Source organism: Arachis duranensis, chromosome 4, assembly GCF_000817695.3.
Source record: "Arachis duranensis cultivar V14167 chromosome 4, aradu.V14167.gnm2.J7QH, whole genome shotgun sequence".
Lineage (NCBI taxonomy): Eukaryota > Viridiplantae > Streptophyta > Magnoliopsida > Fabales > Fabaceae > Arachis > Arachis duranensis.
Window position 1 is genome coordinate 36,343,167 of NC_029775.3, and position 16,987 is coordinate 36,360,153.

General features: G+C 32.3%; 1 protein-coding gene, 1 long non-coding RNA gene and 1 pseudogene across 2 annotated transcripts; 2 read left to right on the plus strand and 1 right to left on the minus strand.

Annotated features, from left to right (window-relative positions):
* Window positions 1–1,526: 1,526 nt before the first annotated feature.
* On the minus strand, window positions 1,527–4,158 carry LOC107484146 (uncharacterized). The gene is made up of 2 exons (XM_052260516.1): window positions 4,091–4,158; window positions 1,527–2,652 (listed from the first exon to the last, which is right to left on the minus strand). Exons 1-2 carry the CDS (start codon window positions 4,156–4,158, stop codon window positions 1,527–1,529), a joined length of 1,194 nt encoding a protein of 397 aa, XP_052116476.1.
* An 836-nt stretch (window positions 4,159–4,994) lies between these two features.
* LOC110279983 (uncharacterized) lies at window positions 4,995–5,472 on the plus strand. Its single transcript, XR_002373852.2, has 3 exons — window positions 4,995–5,061; window positions 5,294–5,368; window positions 5,457–5,472. It is a non-coding gene; the product is annotated as an uncharacterized LOC110279983 (long non-coding RNA).
* A 347-nt stretch (window positions 5,473–5,819) lies between these two features.
* LOC107484147 (heparanase-like protein 1) lies at window positions 5,820–10,116 on the plus strand (annotated as a pseudogene).
* Window positions 10,117–16,987: the final 6,871 nt, after the last annotated feature.

Consider the following 16,987-nt stretch of genomic DNA (forward strand, 5'->3'; position numbering starts at 1 on the left):
AGTTGCGTTGGAAAGCTGACATTCAGAGCTTTCCAATGATATATAGCAATCCATACTTGGCGTACAATTCAGGCAGGAACAAAAGGCATCTTTAAGGGCCATGAGGAAGCAAGAAACTAGGCCTTACTTTGGTGCCAAGAAAACCAAGGAAAAGAAGTAGCGTGTGCATCCACCAAGTTTTGAACTTGGAACTTCACTTTTGGAAACACTACCCTGTCCTCCGCGAGGGCAGGGCAGCATTTTGGTGATGCACACACATGCACCACTCTGGCGCACCAAGGGAAGGCTCGGCAGCATCATTCTGGCGCACAGGCATCACTCGGCAGCACCAGCAGCACGCACGGGCACCATTCTGGCGCACCAAAAAGTTCTGCCCTGCCCTCCGCGAGGGCAGGGCAGCATTCTGCAGCACCAACACGCACCATACGCACGCACGAGGGCAGCCTCCTGGGAGCAAATAATCATGGGCCAAAAATTCAATTTCATATAAATTCAATTCTTCACCAAATTGAATCAAGGCCATCCAAGACCCATTCTCCCTCAAATCCAAAGCAAGCAAAAGCCCACTCAACATGACTCAAAGGCACACAGAGAAGCTAGATTAGGAATTTCATTTTTTGTGAATTTGTTTTTAATTTCAATTTCATTTTATTTTCATTTTGTAAAAGAAGCCTATATAAAGGGCATCATTCTCATTTCAGAGGAGGCTTGCTCCATTAGGAGTGGTAGTAGTAGATAGCTCTCTCTCTTTAATTTTCATTTCTGTCTTGAATTTTGGGTGGAGATTGAAAGGAATTCTGTTTTCATTCTCCATCTGCAACATCTCTGCTTTGTTCTTCTGCATAATTCAAGGAACTGTGATTTGAATCAAGGCTCTCTTTACTGCTTCCATCTCTATTTCTTCTTCAAATATTTTCTCTGTTGGATCAAGGAAGGGCTTGAGATCTAGACTTGTTTTCTAGTCTCTTTGATTCCCTGAGATCTTCAATTTTATTTTGCAATTGAGTTGAGTTCTTGGCCGCTCTTCTGTTTTTACTGTTTCATTGGTTATCAATTTACTTTCAAGCAATTTAATTCTTCTGCACTTGTTCTTCATTTTACATTTCTGTTCATGATCCCAATTTACTTTCCTGCAAGTTAAGCTTTCTGCAAGAGTTTCTGAGTTTTGATCTATTGCTCTCTTTAATTTCCTGCACCCAATCCCCTTTACATTTAATGCAATTTACTTTTCGTGCAATTTAAGTTTCAGCTCTTTTACTTTCTTGTTCTTTAAGTTTCCTGCAATTTTATTTTCTGCATCTTTTCAATTCCTTGCAATTTACTTTCTGTTGATTAATTTCACACAATTCACTCAATGTTAGCTTGACTAAACTAATCACCCACTAAAGTTGCTTGATCCATCAATCCCTGTGGGATCGACCTCACTCTAAGTGAGTTATTACTACTTGATGCGACCCGGTATACTTGCCGGTTGGATTTGTGTGTTGGAAATTTGTTTTTCCGCAAAAACACCATCAAGACTCTTCCTAATCTCCATATATTTGTGCAACTGCCTTCTGTTTTGCTTTCCAAACCTTCCGATAACTGGGCTTGAAGCCGTAATCAGCTTCAGTTGCTTGTTGCAACACCTTGATTGGTACTGCAGCATCCACACTAACCAACGGAAAAATTCTCGCACAGATAACGTGGTAATCAAGCTGACGGTGATCACTGGAAATAGATGTGGCTAAGCAAGTGTGGGGACCGTTGTACCTCCTTACCTCCCAGGTGCCCTTTCGTGCACGGAGCGAAATCCGAATCAGCCAACTACAAGTTTTGCCGAAATCTTTGCACTTTCCATGATACTTCAGATGGTCCGATTCCAACACTCGGTACTCAACACCTCGATGGATGCTATAGTCCTTCACATTAAGAACAGCTTCATCTTTACTCTGGAAGGATTGCCCAATCTGAAATTCTGTTGACGAACCGCCAACTGTAGCAACTCCCGCCGGGTCTTCACCCAGAGCCTCCAAGTTTAGCGTCGAGAAGTGTGGAGGGTAATGCTGTGTGCCAGAACTTGAAGGACCTTGTTGTGCATGTGGATTAGCACCGGTGTCATCATCGCTGTCCCCAAAGATATTTACAGGCTCCTGGTCAGAGTCATCGTCCCGCATTGCATTCTCTACTCGATCAGGTTCCCCAAAGCCTTGAACTTCATCATCTGTGGCACGACTGAATTCCCCCTGAAATGCCTGCTGCAGGACCCCTTGATTCGGGGAAGGTACAGTTTGAACTGCCTCTGTTTGTACCAAATCAGCCGCAAAGGAAGGTGAGGCAACCTGCGGAACAGATGGCCGGATCGCAGGCACCGAGCAAGACGCACCGCCTGCGGTAGTCGAGCTATGAACAGGAGCCGATGCCCCAGAACTATCCAGAGTAACCTCCAACTTCGCATACAGCTCGTGTATTCTGACCTCAGGAAAACTCCTTACGCAATGAAACAGAACCCTAATATCTTTGTCAGCCGCTAACACCAACGTATCATACATGACACCGCTCGAGACTACAGCGATGGGAATCTTGTAGAAGATCTTCTTCACAAACTTGCTCCCAAAAACCCCAAGTTTCTGCAAGATGCTGCTCTTCACATCTGACAAACTGTTTGATGAACTAACAAATACACTCAACGGTTCTCTGTCAGTGAACTTCACACCATATTTTTTGTTTTTTTTTTTTTATTTTTCCAGAGCAATGCACTAAGACAAGAACACACTCTTCCTCACTTGACATTGTGATAATGATCTCCTCACCAGCTTGAATCTCACTCAACTATATATAGATTTTCAATCTACATAAACCATTCTAGGTTACAGGGTTTTATGCCCATTGGACGTCCTTCATAAACCGTGGTTGCCAGCCACGTTTCATGCATTTCTTTCTTCGTAAACTGTGGCTACTTCCAGTGGTTTCTTACTTTTATTCATAAAGAGTAAACCGTGGCTACCTACCGTACCACGGTTTATGTTGTACTTTTCTTCCATGTAAAACCTGCCTGCCAGCCACGGTTTATGTGTAGCTTGAAACCGTGGTTGGCTCCCACGGTTTACATAGATAACGAAACAAGACATTCAGGTATCAATTTCTCCATTGTTGTAATCTGGTAAATCTTTCTCATGTTTATTTTAATTTGGTCATTTGCCCTAAAATTTAATTGAAATAAAAATTTGGTTAAATTGAAAAATGATTCCATTCGACCTTGCAAAATTAAACAAATCTGCCATATTATATGAAAGTTTTTTTTAAATAATATTAATTAGTTTTTACAAGACATTGTTTATATTTTTTTTCAATAAAATGATTTCATTAAAAACTTTTAAATTCTAGAAACCTAGTTAAAAATTGAGTTAACACTTTTAATACATAATATGTTTTTCAAGATATTGATATTCTTAAAATATTTAAAATTGATATATTTTGATGCCAATGCAATCATGATTGATAAAATGAATTATCTCGTTATTTTTATTTTGATAATAAGACTCTTTTATCTTAGATAGAGTAAATTATTATTTTTAATTATCTCTGATATAAAACTTTAAAACACTAATAAATTTAATTATAAATAAATAAAATTAGTTTTGTACTCACAAAAATAATTTTTATATGACAAAAGTATTAAAGATTAATTTTATTTATATATAGAAAGATTGTTGATATTCTAAATTTTCATAAGTAAAAATGATATTTTTTCATCTTTTAGGAGTATAAATATAATTTTATTTATTTATGAATAAATTTATCAATATTCTGAACTTTCTTAAATAAAATTTGATAGTTTATTCCTCCAACATATTTTTTTCCTATTGCATTTATAGATGAATAGGTTGAGAAATTATATAGAAATCTTACCTATAATTGATCTATTAAGTTAGTAAAAAAAATTAATGAATATAATAGTCATTGAATAAAGTTTGAATACAAAGAACTACATGCAAGTAGATACTAATCATGATAGTCTAAGTTTAGAGGCACACTTTGTAATTGAAGGTCCTTAAACTCGAACAATTTTGGTGGAAAACTTCCGTCTTCAATTGGGAATCTAGCAAACCTGAATTGGCTTGATTTAACAGAAAATGAATTTGAAGGAGTAATCTCAATATCCCCTAGTCTAGACATGCTCCTGAAAGCACAGCACTTGTAAGTTGTTGTCTCTTTCTTTTTTATTTTTATACTATAAAAATTTTGGAGCAACCATTGATGAGTTGTCTCCATAGGACCTTAAGGTAACAGATTCAAGCCTTGACGAGGGGCCGTGCGAGTCAGCAAAACTGGTGGTTGATGGTTGGTGGTGAGGGGTGAAGTTGCAGTATTCAAAAAAGGAGAAAGAAGTGAGAAGGGGTAAAATGATAATTTAAAAATAAAATAGTGAATGAGTAGGTTTGTTTGACCGCGGCTTAATAATTAGTTATTGGCTAAAGTTTGACTAATTTTTTATTGGCTCCCTAGTAGACTTGATCTTAAAAATTTGATACATTTTTATATCAGTGTAATCGAATATAATATTGTATAAGATTTTCAAATGATGAAATGGAGGGAATTATATTTGTCATAACAATACTAATCAAACAAAACCAAACTTCCTAACTAGAGAAACAAAATCACAGTACAGCATCTGTTTGTTGTCTTGGCATTCAAAGTGGCAAGTTTTAACAACATACCTATTGATCAAACTGAATGAATTTCTCCATGTTTTCACTCCCAGGATTCTTGATAACAATCGGACACAATTGGAATTGTTCAGAATCTAACTTTGATGTGAGTGATTATATACATCAAATCCTCAAACAAATTCATTTAATTTGCTCATATTTTTTGTCTTGTGGATACATTAAGAGGATTAGTGCCTCAACAACCTTACCAATATTGCAGACCTGCAAGCACTCATAGTTTTTGGTATCTCTCTTGGAAAATCAATATTTCCATGACAAGATTTTATTTTATGCTTTTCAGGATATTTTGCAACAATAAGCTGGAAGGTCCCCTGCCAAATATTACTGGAACGAGCTCCCTGAAATACTTGTAAGTAGACAAGCATTTGATTTTAGATAACTGCATTATTATTAATCACGATAGTTTAGTTTTAGTTTTAGGCGTCTAATATTTATATGTACCCAAATTGACTCTTAACATACCAACATTGAGTTGGTCGAGTGGTGAGCAACTCTGTTCCCATCTCAAAAATCTTTGAGTTGGGATGAATTGAATGTTTCTTGTAATACAATGGTGAAATTCTCTAAAATCTATGTTGAAGGGATTTGAGCAGCGATGCCTTTGATAGCACAGATTTTTCACAATGGCTTTTGACTATGAAGAATTTAACAACATTGTAAGTCTTTCTTTTTGTTACTTATTTCACTCTTCTGTATCAAGGTGCTTTTTTCAACACTTCAATGCAGTTTTTGTCTCGAATGCAGGAGGCGAACCTGTCTGGACAAATACCTGCTGATTTCTTTAGCCTTCCCTCTTTGCAATATGTGTGAGTTTCACTCTCAAATAAAAAAAAAACTATCATTATCACTTCTATAATCAATATATTATACTAATGCTGTTACTTTTGCTTTGTTGATAGGGTGCTAAGTAAGAATCATCTTAATAGAACATTGAATCTTGGCCCTAACTATAGCAAAAAGTTGCAACTTATTGATTTGCACTCCATTGACTAGCGTAGAGGAATCATCATTCATCAACACTTGTTATGTTTTGGACTTAACTTATTTTCTCTATTTCTTTGTCATGATCAAGAGCCTAAGCAGTTGAGTAACTCATGAAACACTGCAATGTTGATTGGTGCGGCTGTTGGTGGCTCTTTTGTCCTTGTGTTATTACTACTTGCAGATGTTCATGCTTTCCGCCAGAAGCTAAGGGCAGAAAGAGCGATTTCTCGAAACAATCCTTTTGGTAGTTTTTAATGACAATCCAACAGACTACATGTATTCATGAGCATTTGTGTCTGTGTAGATGAGTTAAAGGCAGCAAGGCAGTTCTCTTTTAAAGAACTTAAGAAATACACAAACAACTTTTCACGAATCGAAGTAGGGCGGGTTAGAATTCAAAGACGAGATTGAACTCCTTTCAAGGGTTCACCACAAGAATCTGGTAAGCCTAGTTGGATTCTGGTTTATGAGTTTGTTCCAAATGGAACCTTGAAGGATACTATCACAGGTTCTTTTACACATCAAGCTTGACACTTACTTCAGATATTAGTTTAGATCATGTTTTGTAATTTGTAATTTTATAAAATGCATGTGATGTGATATATGCAGGGAAATCAGGCATAGAAGGATAAAAGTGGCCCTTGGAGCTGCAAGGGACGCCGATCCTCCAATTATACACAGGGAGTACTGATGCTAGAGCTGATAACCGGAATGTGGAAGTCGTGAGGAATTCAATTGACAAGATCGAGAAGTTTGTTGATCTTGCAATGATGTGTCTTGAAGAATCAGGAGCTGACAGGCCTCCAATGAGTGATGTAGTAAAAGAGATTAAAATCATATTGCACTCAATTGGTTTGGACCCTGCTGCTGAATCAGAACCATCAACTTCATCAAGTTTTCAACATGTATTCAAGCTCGGAAGATATACAAATAAACAATCAGCATTAGGGGTGTTCGCGGTGCGGTTTGGTTCGGTTTTTGAGGGAAAAGTCATCCGATCCGATCGTCTAATTAAAGTGCGGTTCGGTTTGGTTCGGTTTTTTTGTAAAGGTCATCCGAACCAAACCAAACCAATTAAAATCGGTTTGGTTTGGTTCGGTTTGTTCGGTTTTTTTCAATCAAATAAAAAAAAATTCTACCATACTATTATGCAAAGCCATAACATTGAAATCGACAAACCAAAATACACAATATCTAACAAAGTCTTGATCTAATGAAATTTAACGACAACAGAATTCAAATACGACAATTAAAGAAGTTTAATAGTTCAACAGTCAACACAACTGAAAATAAAAATGAATTGTCATTAAACTGATAGCAAAGTTATAGTGCCTTCTCCAACAAAATAGCTAAACTTCTTAATGCAAACCAACCTGAAATTAAAAAAAAAAAAACAGTTACATAATAAGAACAGCAACAAGCAAGCAAGGTAGCAATAAACCAGCAAGGCAGCAATTTAATAAACCAGTAAGGCAGCAATCCAGCAATTCAATAAACAGCAACAAAAGAAATTACCAAATAATTCATCAAATCAACAAGGCAGCAACCAGCAATAAACAGCAACCAGCAAATTACCAACAATAAACAGCAACCATTAAGGTAGCAAGTAGCAAGCCAGCAACAAAACCAACAAAAAAAAACTCATCAAATCAACAATGCACCCACCAGTAAAAATGCACTGTCTCACAAAAAATGCAGGCAATACATAAATACATTGTGCCCACCTAGTTCTCTTGAAACTAAAAGCCGCACCTGAGACATGTGTAGAAAGACCAATTACCTTAGACAAATTGCACCTTCTGTTCATCAGTTATATTGTTCATCAGTTTGGTTCGGATGACCTTTACAAAAAAACCGAACCAAACCGAACCGCACTTTAATTAGACGATCGGATCGGATGACTTTTCCCTCAAAAACCGAACCAAACCGCACCGCGAACACCCCTATGAATTAGGTACCAAATTAAATTAAAACCCTTTAATTTTTTAATTAACTATTTAATTTTCACCCATAATTTTTTATAAATTTAATATTTTGTGTTAATTAATCATATAGGAAACGAGCTATGCTCTGAAGGAGTATCAGCAAGAGTAGATAGTGTTCAATATGTAAAAGATATCACAAAACTAAGGCACATAGTTTAGAGAACTATCATACTCCACCATGAAAGTATACTCACTTGGAATTAGACCACTCCAAGCATTTCACCTTGGTACAGATCGAAACCTTGCTGAAAATTCATGGTGCAACTTCCAAATTGGCTTTTCCTGGAAGTTCTTCAGCCTAACTCCGCCACACACCTTGCATCTCAACGCCAACCAATGCCCGTGTGCAATTGTGGACCCGATTGCCACAACTTATCCTTATCCATGGCAGTGCGGCAATACCATGAGGATACTTCTTGTCTTCTAGAGAACATCATCTTCTCTCATAGAGAGAGCAACCAGAGATCTTCTCCTTCAACGTCTTGTGCAAACCTGATTGTATCAACACATCCTTGACTTGTATTTGCCACAAGCCAAAATTGATTCTTCCATCAAATTTCTCTATTTCAAGCTTCACAGCACTTGAATATCCTGACATTGTTGCAATCGTATACTGGAATAGTATAATTCAACTGTAGACCGTGCACTAGGAAGGGTCCACAGGAAAGAGAGGTAGGTCACAATAGACACACTTAAATACCAAGTCTTTTCTTAGCCAGAACCTTTCCAAACTGCACTCTCACAGTGTCACACTGCCTTCCAGCAACAACAACAGCAACCAAAGATCAACCTCAAGGCACAGGACAAAATTCTTTTCTGATGTGGAAGGTCAGACTAGGCTGCAACCATGAAGTCTCCCGGGTTGTCGAGAGCTCCTCACAGTTGACCAACAAAGTGGTATCAGAGCCGATGGTTAATCGGTCTAGTGGTTTTAAGGGATATTCAAGGTGAAGCATCGAAAGTCTTCCCGGCAAAGGTGGTTCGGGCGGCGTGTCCCGCGGTGTTTTGCGGTGGTGTGATGGACGAATACTCGTGGTGGTGGAGGAGTTAGAGGGGAGTTGATGCTTGATGTGGAGGCTCACACTTGAGGGGGAGATTGTTAGTGTTGCAAGTGTGAGGAGTGTCGAAGTTAGTCCCACATCAAAGAAAGCAAGAAAGAGTGATGAGTTTATAAGATGAGAGACCCATTTACTTGACACCTTAAGGTTTTGAGTTGGATGTGGTGTCTTCTCATCTTATGTTCTCTCACTTGATTCCTCCACGTTCGGCCCAACATTATTAATGGAGTTACACATCACATTTATAATCTTGGTGCTGGTTTTTGTTGCTTGATTAATTTGTTTAATTCTCATAATATAATTGTATTATAAATTATATTATATAGGTGTTGATAAGGATCTTATTAGCAAGGTTCAAGACCCATATTTTTTGAGCAAAATTGCACAAACTTTTAAGGATGTTTCAACGGCAGTGAAGAAATTCACACCATGAGCTGGAACATGGGTTGGGGAATTTAGTGGAGCTTATAATAATGGAGGCAAAGATGTATCCCATACTTTTGTTAATGGCTTTTGGTACATTTTCTTTTTAATTGAATTTCAGCTCTCTAATTTCTTTTATATATTTTTCCTAATAATTTTTTTAATTCATAATAACTATAGGTATTTGGACCAATTGGGTATGACATCAACCTTCAACCACAAAGTTTATTGTAGACAAGCTTTGATCGGAGGAAATTATGCTTTGCTAAATACCACATCATTCATTCCTAATACAGATTATTATGGGTATGTCACATATATTCATTTATATTTATATAAGTAGTTAAATTAAATGTGATTTTTGAATGAATAACAATTTTATTTTCTTTGAACAGAGCACTTTTGTGGCATCGACTTATGGGAACCAATGTGCTCTCTATTTCTCATGATAGTTCTCCATATCTATGTACATATGCTCATTGTTCTAAAGAAGGGGTAAGCTAGTAATTTTATTTATATATTTATTTATTTATTATTTTAAGATAATTTTTTATAAGTTATAACATATTGTCGATCTAATTATTATTTTAGAGTGGAATCACATTGCTACTAATAAATATGGAGAATTCAACATCCTTTGATGTGTCACTTGTGAATGACATGAATCTTTATCCATAGGAATTGACATCAAAAGGAATAAACACATTGAATTTGATGGATTCATTGAAAAGAAAAGAGTACCATTTGACACCTAAAGATGGAAACATTCAAAGTGATGTTGTGTTTTTGAATGGAACTCCATTAAAACTCACCAAGTCAAAGAAAATTCCAGAGCTTAAACCAAAGATTGTTGATCCTTCTTCTTTTTCTCCGATCAAAGTTGCACCTCATTCAATAGTTTTTGTGCAAATGGATGATTTCAATGCACTTGCATGTGCACCTCCTACAAAATAAATTATTATTAGGGTTCTCTAATGTTTCTTTTTTATTTTTCTTATAGAACTTAGAATTATTAAAACAGATAGAGCATACGCATATATATTTATTTGACTGGAAATAGTTTATGATTAATTTTTTTTAATTTTTTTTATTTTCAATTAGTTATATATATTTATTTATATATATTTCTTTATTATTGATGATTTTAACAATATTCATATTATTTACATGATTGAAAACCAATTGATTAATAGCCACTATATATTCATATATAACAATTTAAATTCACAATTGAATATAATTTAAATTATTCATAGATAACTTCTTAATATTTGCTTTATAATAAAAAATATGGTATTATAATACTTGTGGTAAATTGTCAGCAAATTTCATTCTTAATAACGTTAACTAAGTTATTAGTAATAGAATTATCTTCTTGAGCTGTTTTAAGTTTTTAACTTTTTTATTGTAATTAAATATTTTTTTCTTCGTAAAGAAAATCTCGATAAGTTAAATACGAAAATTTTATGATTGATGCAAATTTTAATAAAGGTTTACTTCATTTACAAGTTACTGAACAATTGAATGTTTATACTATAGCAATTGGTTGATTTCCTCATTAAATTAGTATAAAATTACTTTTTTCAATTAGCAAATTAAAAAGGAAATTTTGGTACAGGAAATAAAATCCAGAGAAAAAATTGGTGAAATAGAAGGTGTGCTAAAAGACATAATCCAAATACTTGATGGATGACCTGGACACCGAGAGAAGGGGCTCACGGCTTAGCAAACCTACAGCTTAGATAGGAATTGGATGAAATTCCCTCCTGAAGAATGAAAAAAAAAAAGAATTCGAGGATAGATTTCAGAGAGCAAGTCATCTTCTGGGTTTAGGTGCGGCACTGGTCATGGATCCAACTCTGCTTCTGGTTGGGCTGCCCAGCCCCGAAACTGTCCAAAAACAGAAAGAAAAATAAAAAAAATACCAATTCCACATCCGTTGAACTATCCACTTGTTGGACCTAGATATTTGTGTTTCATAATATTAAATATAATTAAAATAATAGGTTTAGCTATTCAATAAAATTACTAATTAAATTCTTTTTATAAAAAAATATAAAATTTACATTGTTAATACAATAGTTGTATATTGACTATAGTTATATTGATTTGACTGTTGCCAAAAATCATAAACTTCTTGTATTTACCAAAAAGAAGGAATTGTGCATGTTAAGAGAAGAAATTAAGAGTCTTTAACATAAACTTTTACTAATTTACAAGATAATTGTCACACAAATCTTTGTTTATTAATTTATTTTAAGTATTATATTTTCATGCACACCTCAAATTATTAGTTTTTTCAACAATACTAAAATGTACCATTCATTTTTCTAAACCCCATCATGATAAAACTTTTTACCAGCATGCCATCTAAATTTGTTGAATTTAAACCCAACTCTATAAAATATCGGCAAATAAGTTTCATTAACCTGTGATCCAAAGCAGAAGAAATGTTCAAGTTAAAAGATTCCCTATGAATTCCATGGAATAAACAATATTAAATGTGTTCTTAAAGAATGGATGCAATATATGTACAAAGGGTGAATCATGTGTTATTATAATAGTATAGTTAAATAATATTTTAGGGTTATTATATTAATATTAGTAAACTTAAATACTTATATTATATTATATTATGAATTCCATGGAATAAACAATATTAAATGTGTTCTTAAAGAATGGATGCAATATGTGTACAAAGGGTGAATCATGTGTTATTATAATAGTATAGTTAAATAATATTTTAGGGTTATTATATTAATATTAGTAAACTTATTATATATGAGTCTTTTTAGTTTAGATATGGAAGGGAAATTGATGTAAGACGGAGTTATGGAATATATGAATACTTTACACAGATGTGGTGTCAGTATTAAAGAAATTGAACGGTCCGATTTAAGGGTAGGTAATCAAATAGTCCGATTTAATCTATACAAATCGGACGGTCTAATTTGCGTTCTTCCAACCACGTGTCGCGCATGTATTGAGCCCGAACAACGGTGTCCATTATACCAACATACCCCTTCCTGAAGCCCCCACTCTCTCCTCCAAAGTCTTTTTCTTGAATCTACTCAGCCACCATTTTTCCTCCTATTCTTCTTCAATTAAAAAAAATTACAATGCCAAAAAAATAAAAATGTAAAAATGTTGATCGTCTTGAATTTCATATTATCAATTATCTCTATTATTCTGATCATGTAATCTTTTTTAATTTTTTTATCTTAAAAAATTATTATTATTAAAAATTTAGGAATATATATTTAAATGATATATGTTACAGAATTATTATTATTATTATTATTATTATTAGAAATTTAGAAATATATGTTACAAAATTATTATTATTGTTAGAAATTTAGGAATATATGTTTAAATTTAGTTAGTGAACATTTTAATCAATGATAATGTTTGAATTAGACTAATGTAATAGATTAGTAAAATATATATGTTTAGAATTTTTTGTAATAATTTTAGAAATTATGATTAATAATTAGATTTTGTAAAATATAATATATTTTTACTCTAGTAATAATTATTTAGTTATTGTTAGATATTTAATTAACTTAAACAGGGATAAAGCTACGTATGATACAGGAGGCAGTGCCCCAAAAAAAATTGTTTACAAAAATAATAAAAAATAAAAGAATGGCCCCTTTAAAAAATATATGGCGTCCTCCTTTAAAAAATTGTTCTTCTGTCCGTAATTTTTATTCAAAAAATGAGTGTAGTAAAAAATAATTGAAAAATAGTGTATTATTTGAGCTATGAATGAGTCATATGCTTAGTTAAAAAAAAGTTCTAATCCATATTAGAAGTAAGAAATTAAAAGAAATAGCAACAAGAAGCCAACAAATCACTTCTTCCATTCTTTTCTCTTTTTTCAATTAGAAAATAAAACATCACTCCATATTTCCATTATCATTACAACTTAAAAGATAGCAAGTAGTCTTTAGCCTTCCATTATCATATCTCATTCTTCTTTTTTTTGTAAGTTATTTTTTATTTATTTTTTGAATAATTTATATATTTATTTATTTATCTAGTTTATAATCTTATAATAATAATTTAAGTTTTTGAAAAGAATTGAAGATGATAATCATGTATTATAATGTTATCCTTGTATTGTTTTTAATTTTTTTCTCATTATTAATTGTTTGTGACATTGATATTATTGATTTGCACAAAAATAAAAAAAATGAGTTTAGTTAAGTTGCATAATGTTTATCTTATTATCTATATAAATTCTCAATTGTAGGAATTTAGTTGAATCATGAGTAAGATAAAAATAATAGACATTTTTTTAAAAAGACTAGCCAGAAGAGTGAAAATATTTCTAATGTTGTTACATCAATACCAACCTCTTCAATACTTGAGGCATCAAATATGAGTACTTTAGCTCCTCAACAAGACAGTTCAAAGTCAAAGCGCCCACGACTTAATCCTTAACAAATGGAAGTATGTCATTTGGTAAGAGATCCAGGAATTCGACCAATGATTTGGAAGTTTCATTCAAGTAAAAGAGATGAAATTCGTCGAGCTTATCTTAAAGCTGGACCAAATCAACCAATACTTGATAATTATCCTTTCTCGAGCGATACAAGTCATCGTCATCATTTTCAAGCTTCTTGGTTTGAATTATATCCTTCATGGTTAGAGTATTCTATTGAAGATGATGTTATATATTGTTTACCATGCTACCTATTTGCTATGGAATCTTCAATCAACACAAGTTCAAATGCTTTTATCGAAAATGGCTTCAGAAATTGAAAGAAGGTAAATAGTAGAAAAGATGGTCTTTTTTTTGAATCACATTGGCAAAGTTCCCAATTTGTTCCATCGTAGGGCAACAAAATCATGTGATAATTTGATGAAGCAATCACAATATCTTGATACACTTATAAAACGACAAACATCAGAGAAAATTGAAAATAATCGACGTGGACTTGGAGCATCTATTGATTGTATTAGATGGTTGACTTTTCAAGGTTACGTTTATAGAGACATGATGAAAGCTCAAGTTCAGATAATCGAGGTAACTTTATTGAATTGTCAAAGTTTTTGGGTTCTTACAATAGTAGTGTTCAAAAGCTTGTTTTGAAAAATGCTCCTAGATTTGTTAAATATACTTTAAGTGATGTTCAGAAAAAAATTCTACATGATCTTGCTACAATGGTGAGAAACTCAGTTAGAAAGGATATTGGAAATGCTAAATTTTTTATTATCATTGACAAAGCTTGTGATGAATCTAAAAAAAAGCAGATGGCTATTGTTGAGACTTGTTGATGTGGATGGTTTTGTTCGTGAACGCTTCTTTGATTTTGTACATGTTAGTGATATTAGTGCATTGACTTTGAAAAAAGAGTTGATGTCTGTGCTTTCTATTTATAATGTCCAAATTGAAAACATTCGAGATCAAGGGTATGATGGTGCTAGCAATATGAGAGAGGAATGGAATGGTTTATAAGCTTTATTTCTCAATGATTGCCGACAAGCATATTGTGTCCATTGTTTTGCTCATAAATTGTAGTTAGCACTGGTGGCTGCTTCAAGGAAAGTACTTCAAATTCATGAGTTCTTTACAAAATTGACTGCTATTGTCAATATTGTTGGTGCATCTTGCAAATGACATGATCAACTACAAGAAGCTCAAAAAATTGAAAATACAAAATTGATTGCCAATGATTAGCTAGAAATAAGTCAAAGTGCAAATCAAATGGACACTTTACAAAGAATTTGAGATACAAGATGGAATTCTCACTTTCATTCTATTTGTAACTTGATAAGAATGTTTGCAACTACTCATACCGTGCTTAATAACATTATTGATGATGGTACAACTTTTGCTCAAAGAGGTGAGGCTTATGGTGTCAACAAAGTGCTATCCTAGTTTGAATTTATTTTTTCGTTATAATTGATGAAGAAAATTATGGAAATTACTAATATTTTGTGTCAAGCATTACGACAAAAATCTCAAGATATTTTGAATGCAATGCATGTTGTTTCCACATCAAAATTTCTTCTTCAAAAATTGAGGGATAGTGGTTGGTGCAATTTACTTGAAATTGTTAAGAAGTTTTGTTAAAAATATGAAATTGACATTCCTGGTATGAGTATACAATACATGGTTGGAAGAGGTTGATCTCATCAACCAAAGATAACAATCGAGCATTATTATCGAGTAGATGTGTTTTTGGCAGCAATTGACTCTCAAATTCAAGAGTTAAATAGTAGATTCAATGAGAAAACCATGGAGCTTTTGACTTTAAGTATTGCTTTGGACCTTAAAGACAATTTTAAGTTGTTTAATATTCAGAATATATGCAAGTTAGCTGAAAAGTTTTATCCTTTAGATTTTTCTGATCATGAAAGGATTCTTTTGAATGCTCAATTGCAACATTATGCATTTGATATACCAAATCATCTAAAAGATGTTGGGACACTTTCTGAGTTATGTAAAATATTGAAAGAAACAGGAAAATCAAGAACTTATCATTTGGTTGATAGACTGATTCGCAATGTCTTAACTCTTCCAATATCTACAGCAATAATAGAAAGAACTTTTTCGGCAATGAAAATTGCTAAAACAAGACTTCGGAGTAAAATGACAGACGAATTTCTTGCAGATAATTTAGTCATTTACATTGAGAAAAAAATTGTAGCTACTTTTAGTGCAGATTCAATAATAGATAACTTTGAATCAAGGAAAAAGCATCGAGCTTAATTGTCTATGTAGGTTATAAATTTTAATTTATTTCAACTCTAATAATATTATTATTAATTTTTTCATTGCATAAGTTATGGTTGTGATTTAGATTATTTACATAAAGCATAATATATTTTTTTAATAATTTTGTAGGGAACATCTAAAGGAATTAAATAGTATTTGAAGATTTTAAAAACAAGTATATAACAACCTATATTTATAATATTTGAAATTAGTTTTGAGATATTTGTGTTTAAGTATTTTAATATACAATATGTTCAATTATTTTATAAAAAGTAAATTTTAAGCCAGTTATTATTTTTAATTTTTTTGTTAAAATAAAAAATTAAAAAAATATTGGTCTCCCTAATAAATATTGTCTAGTTTTATTCCTTGACATAAATATATTATTATAGTTGAAATTTTAATAAATAAAGTGGAGCATTGTTAGTTAAATAAGAATTGGATTTATTTATTAGTTATTATTAATAGTAAGTTAGTATTTATTATTAGTGAAATAGGAATTATTATCCAATAAATTATTTATGAATAAATAAATAAATAAATAATCATATAAGGAACAATTCAATAAAATTTTAGGTTAATATGTATATAATAATATCATAATTTTTAAAAATTAAAAATCATTCGAAATAATTTCTAGTATTATTAATAAAATTTAGAAGTTAAATTATTATTATTCTAGAGTTTAGTAAATTAGATTTAGTAAAATCAATTGTTTTTTGGTATTTTCAATAATTAATAATAGTTGTTAGGTATTTAATTAATATATTTTGTGTAGTTAAATATGAAATTTTTTTAATAATGATAGTTAATTAATTGGTAGGTTAGTTGTATTTATGTATACATGCTAGTTATTGAATTAGCTAATTAATAGTAAGTTTAACATTAGTTTAATAAATTAGTTACTATTATTAGAAAATTATTAACTTTTAGTAGTAAATTAGTAATTATAATTATTTGACTAATAGTTTGCTATGTTTTTGTAGAGTTTACAAATTTGACATGTATGTTAGGAAATTATTTAATTTCCTAATTTATTTGTGGAAAATACATATATTAATTATAATCACAAATTACGCTATTTCAAATTAAATTACT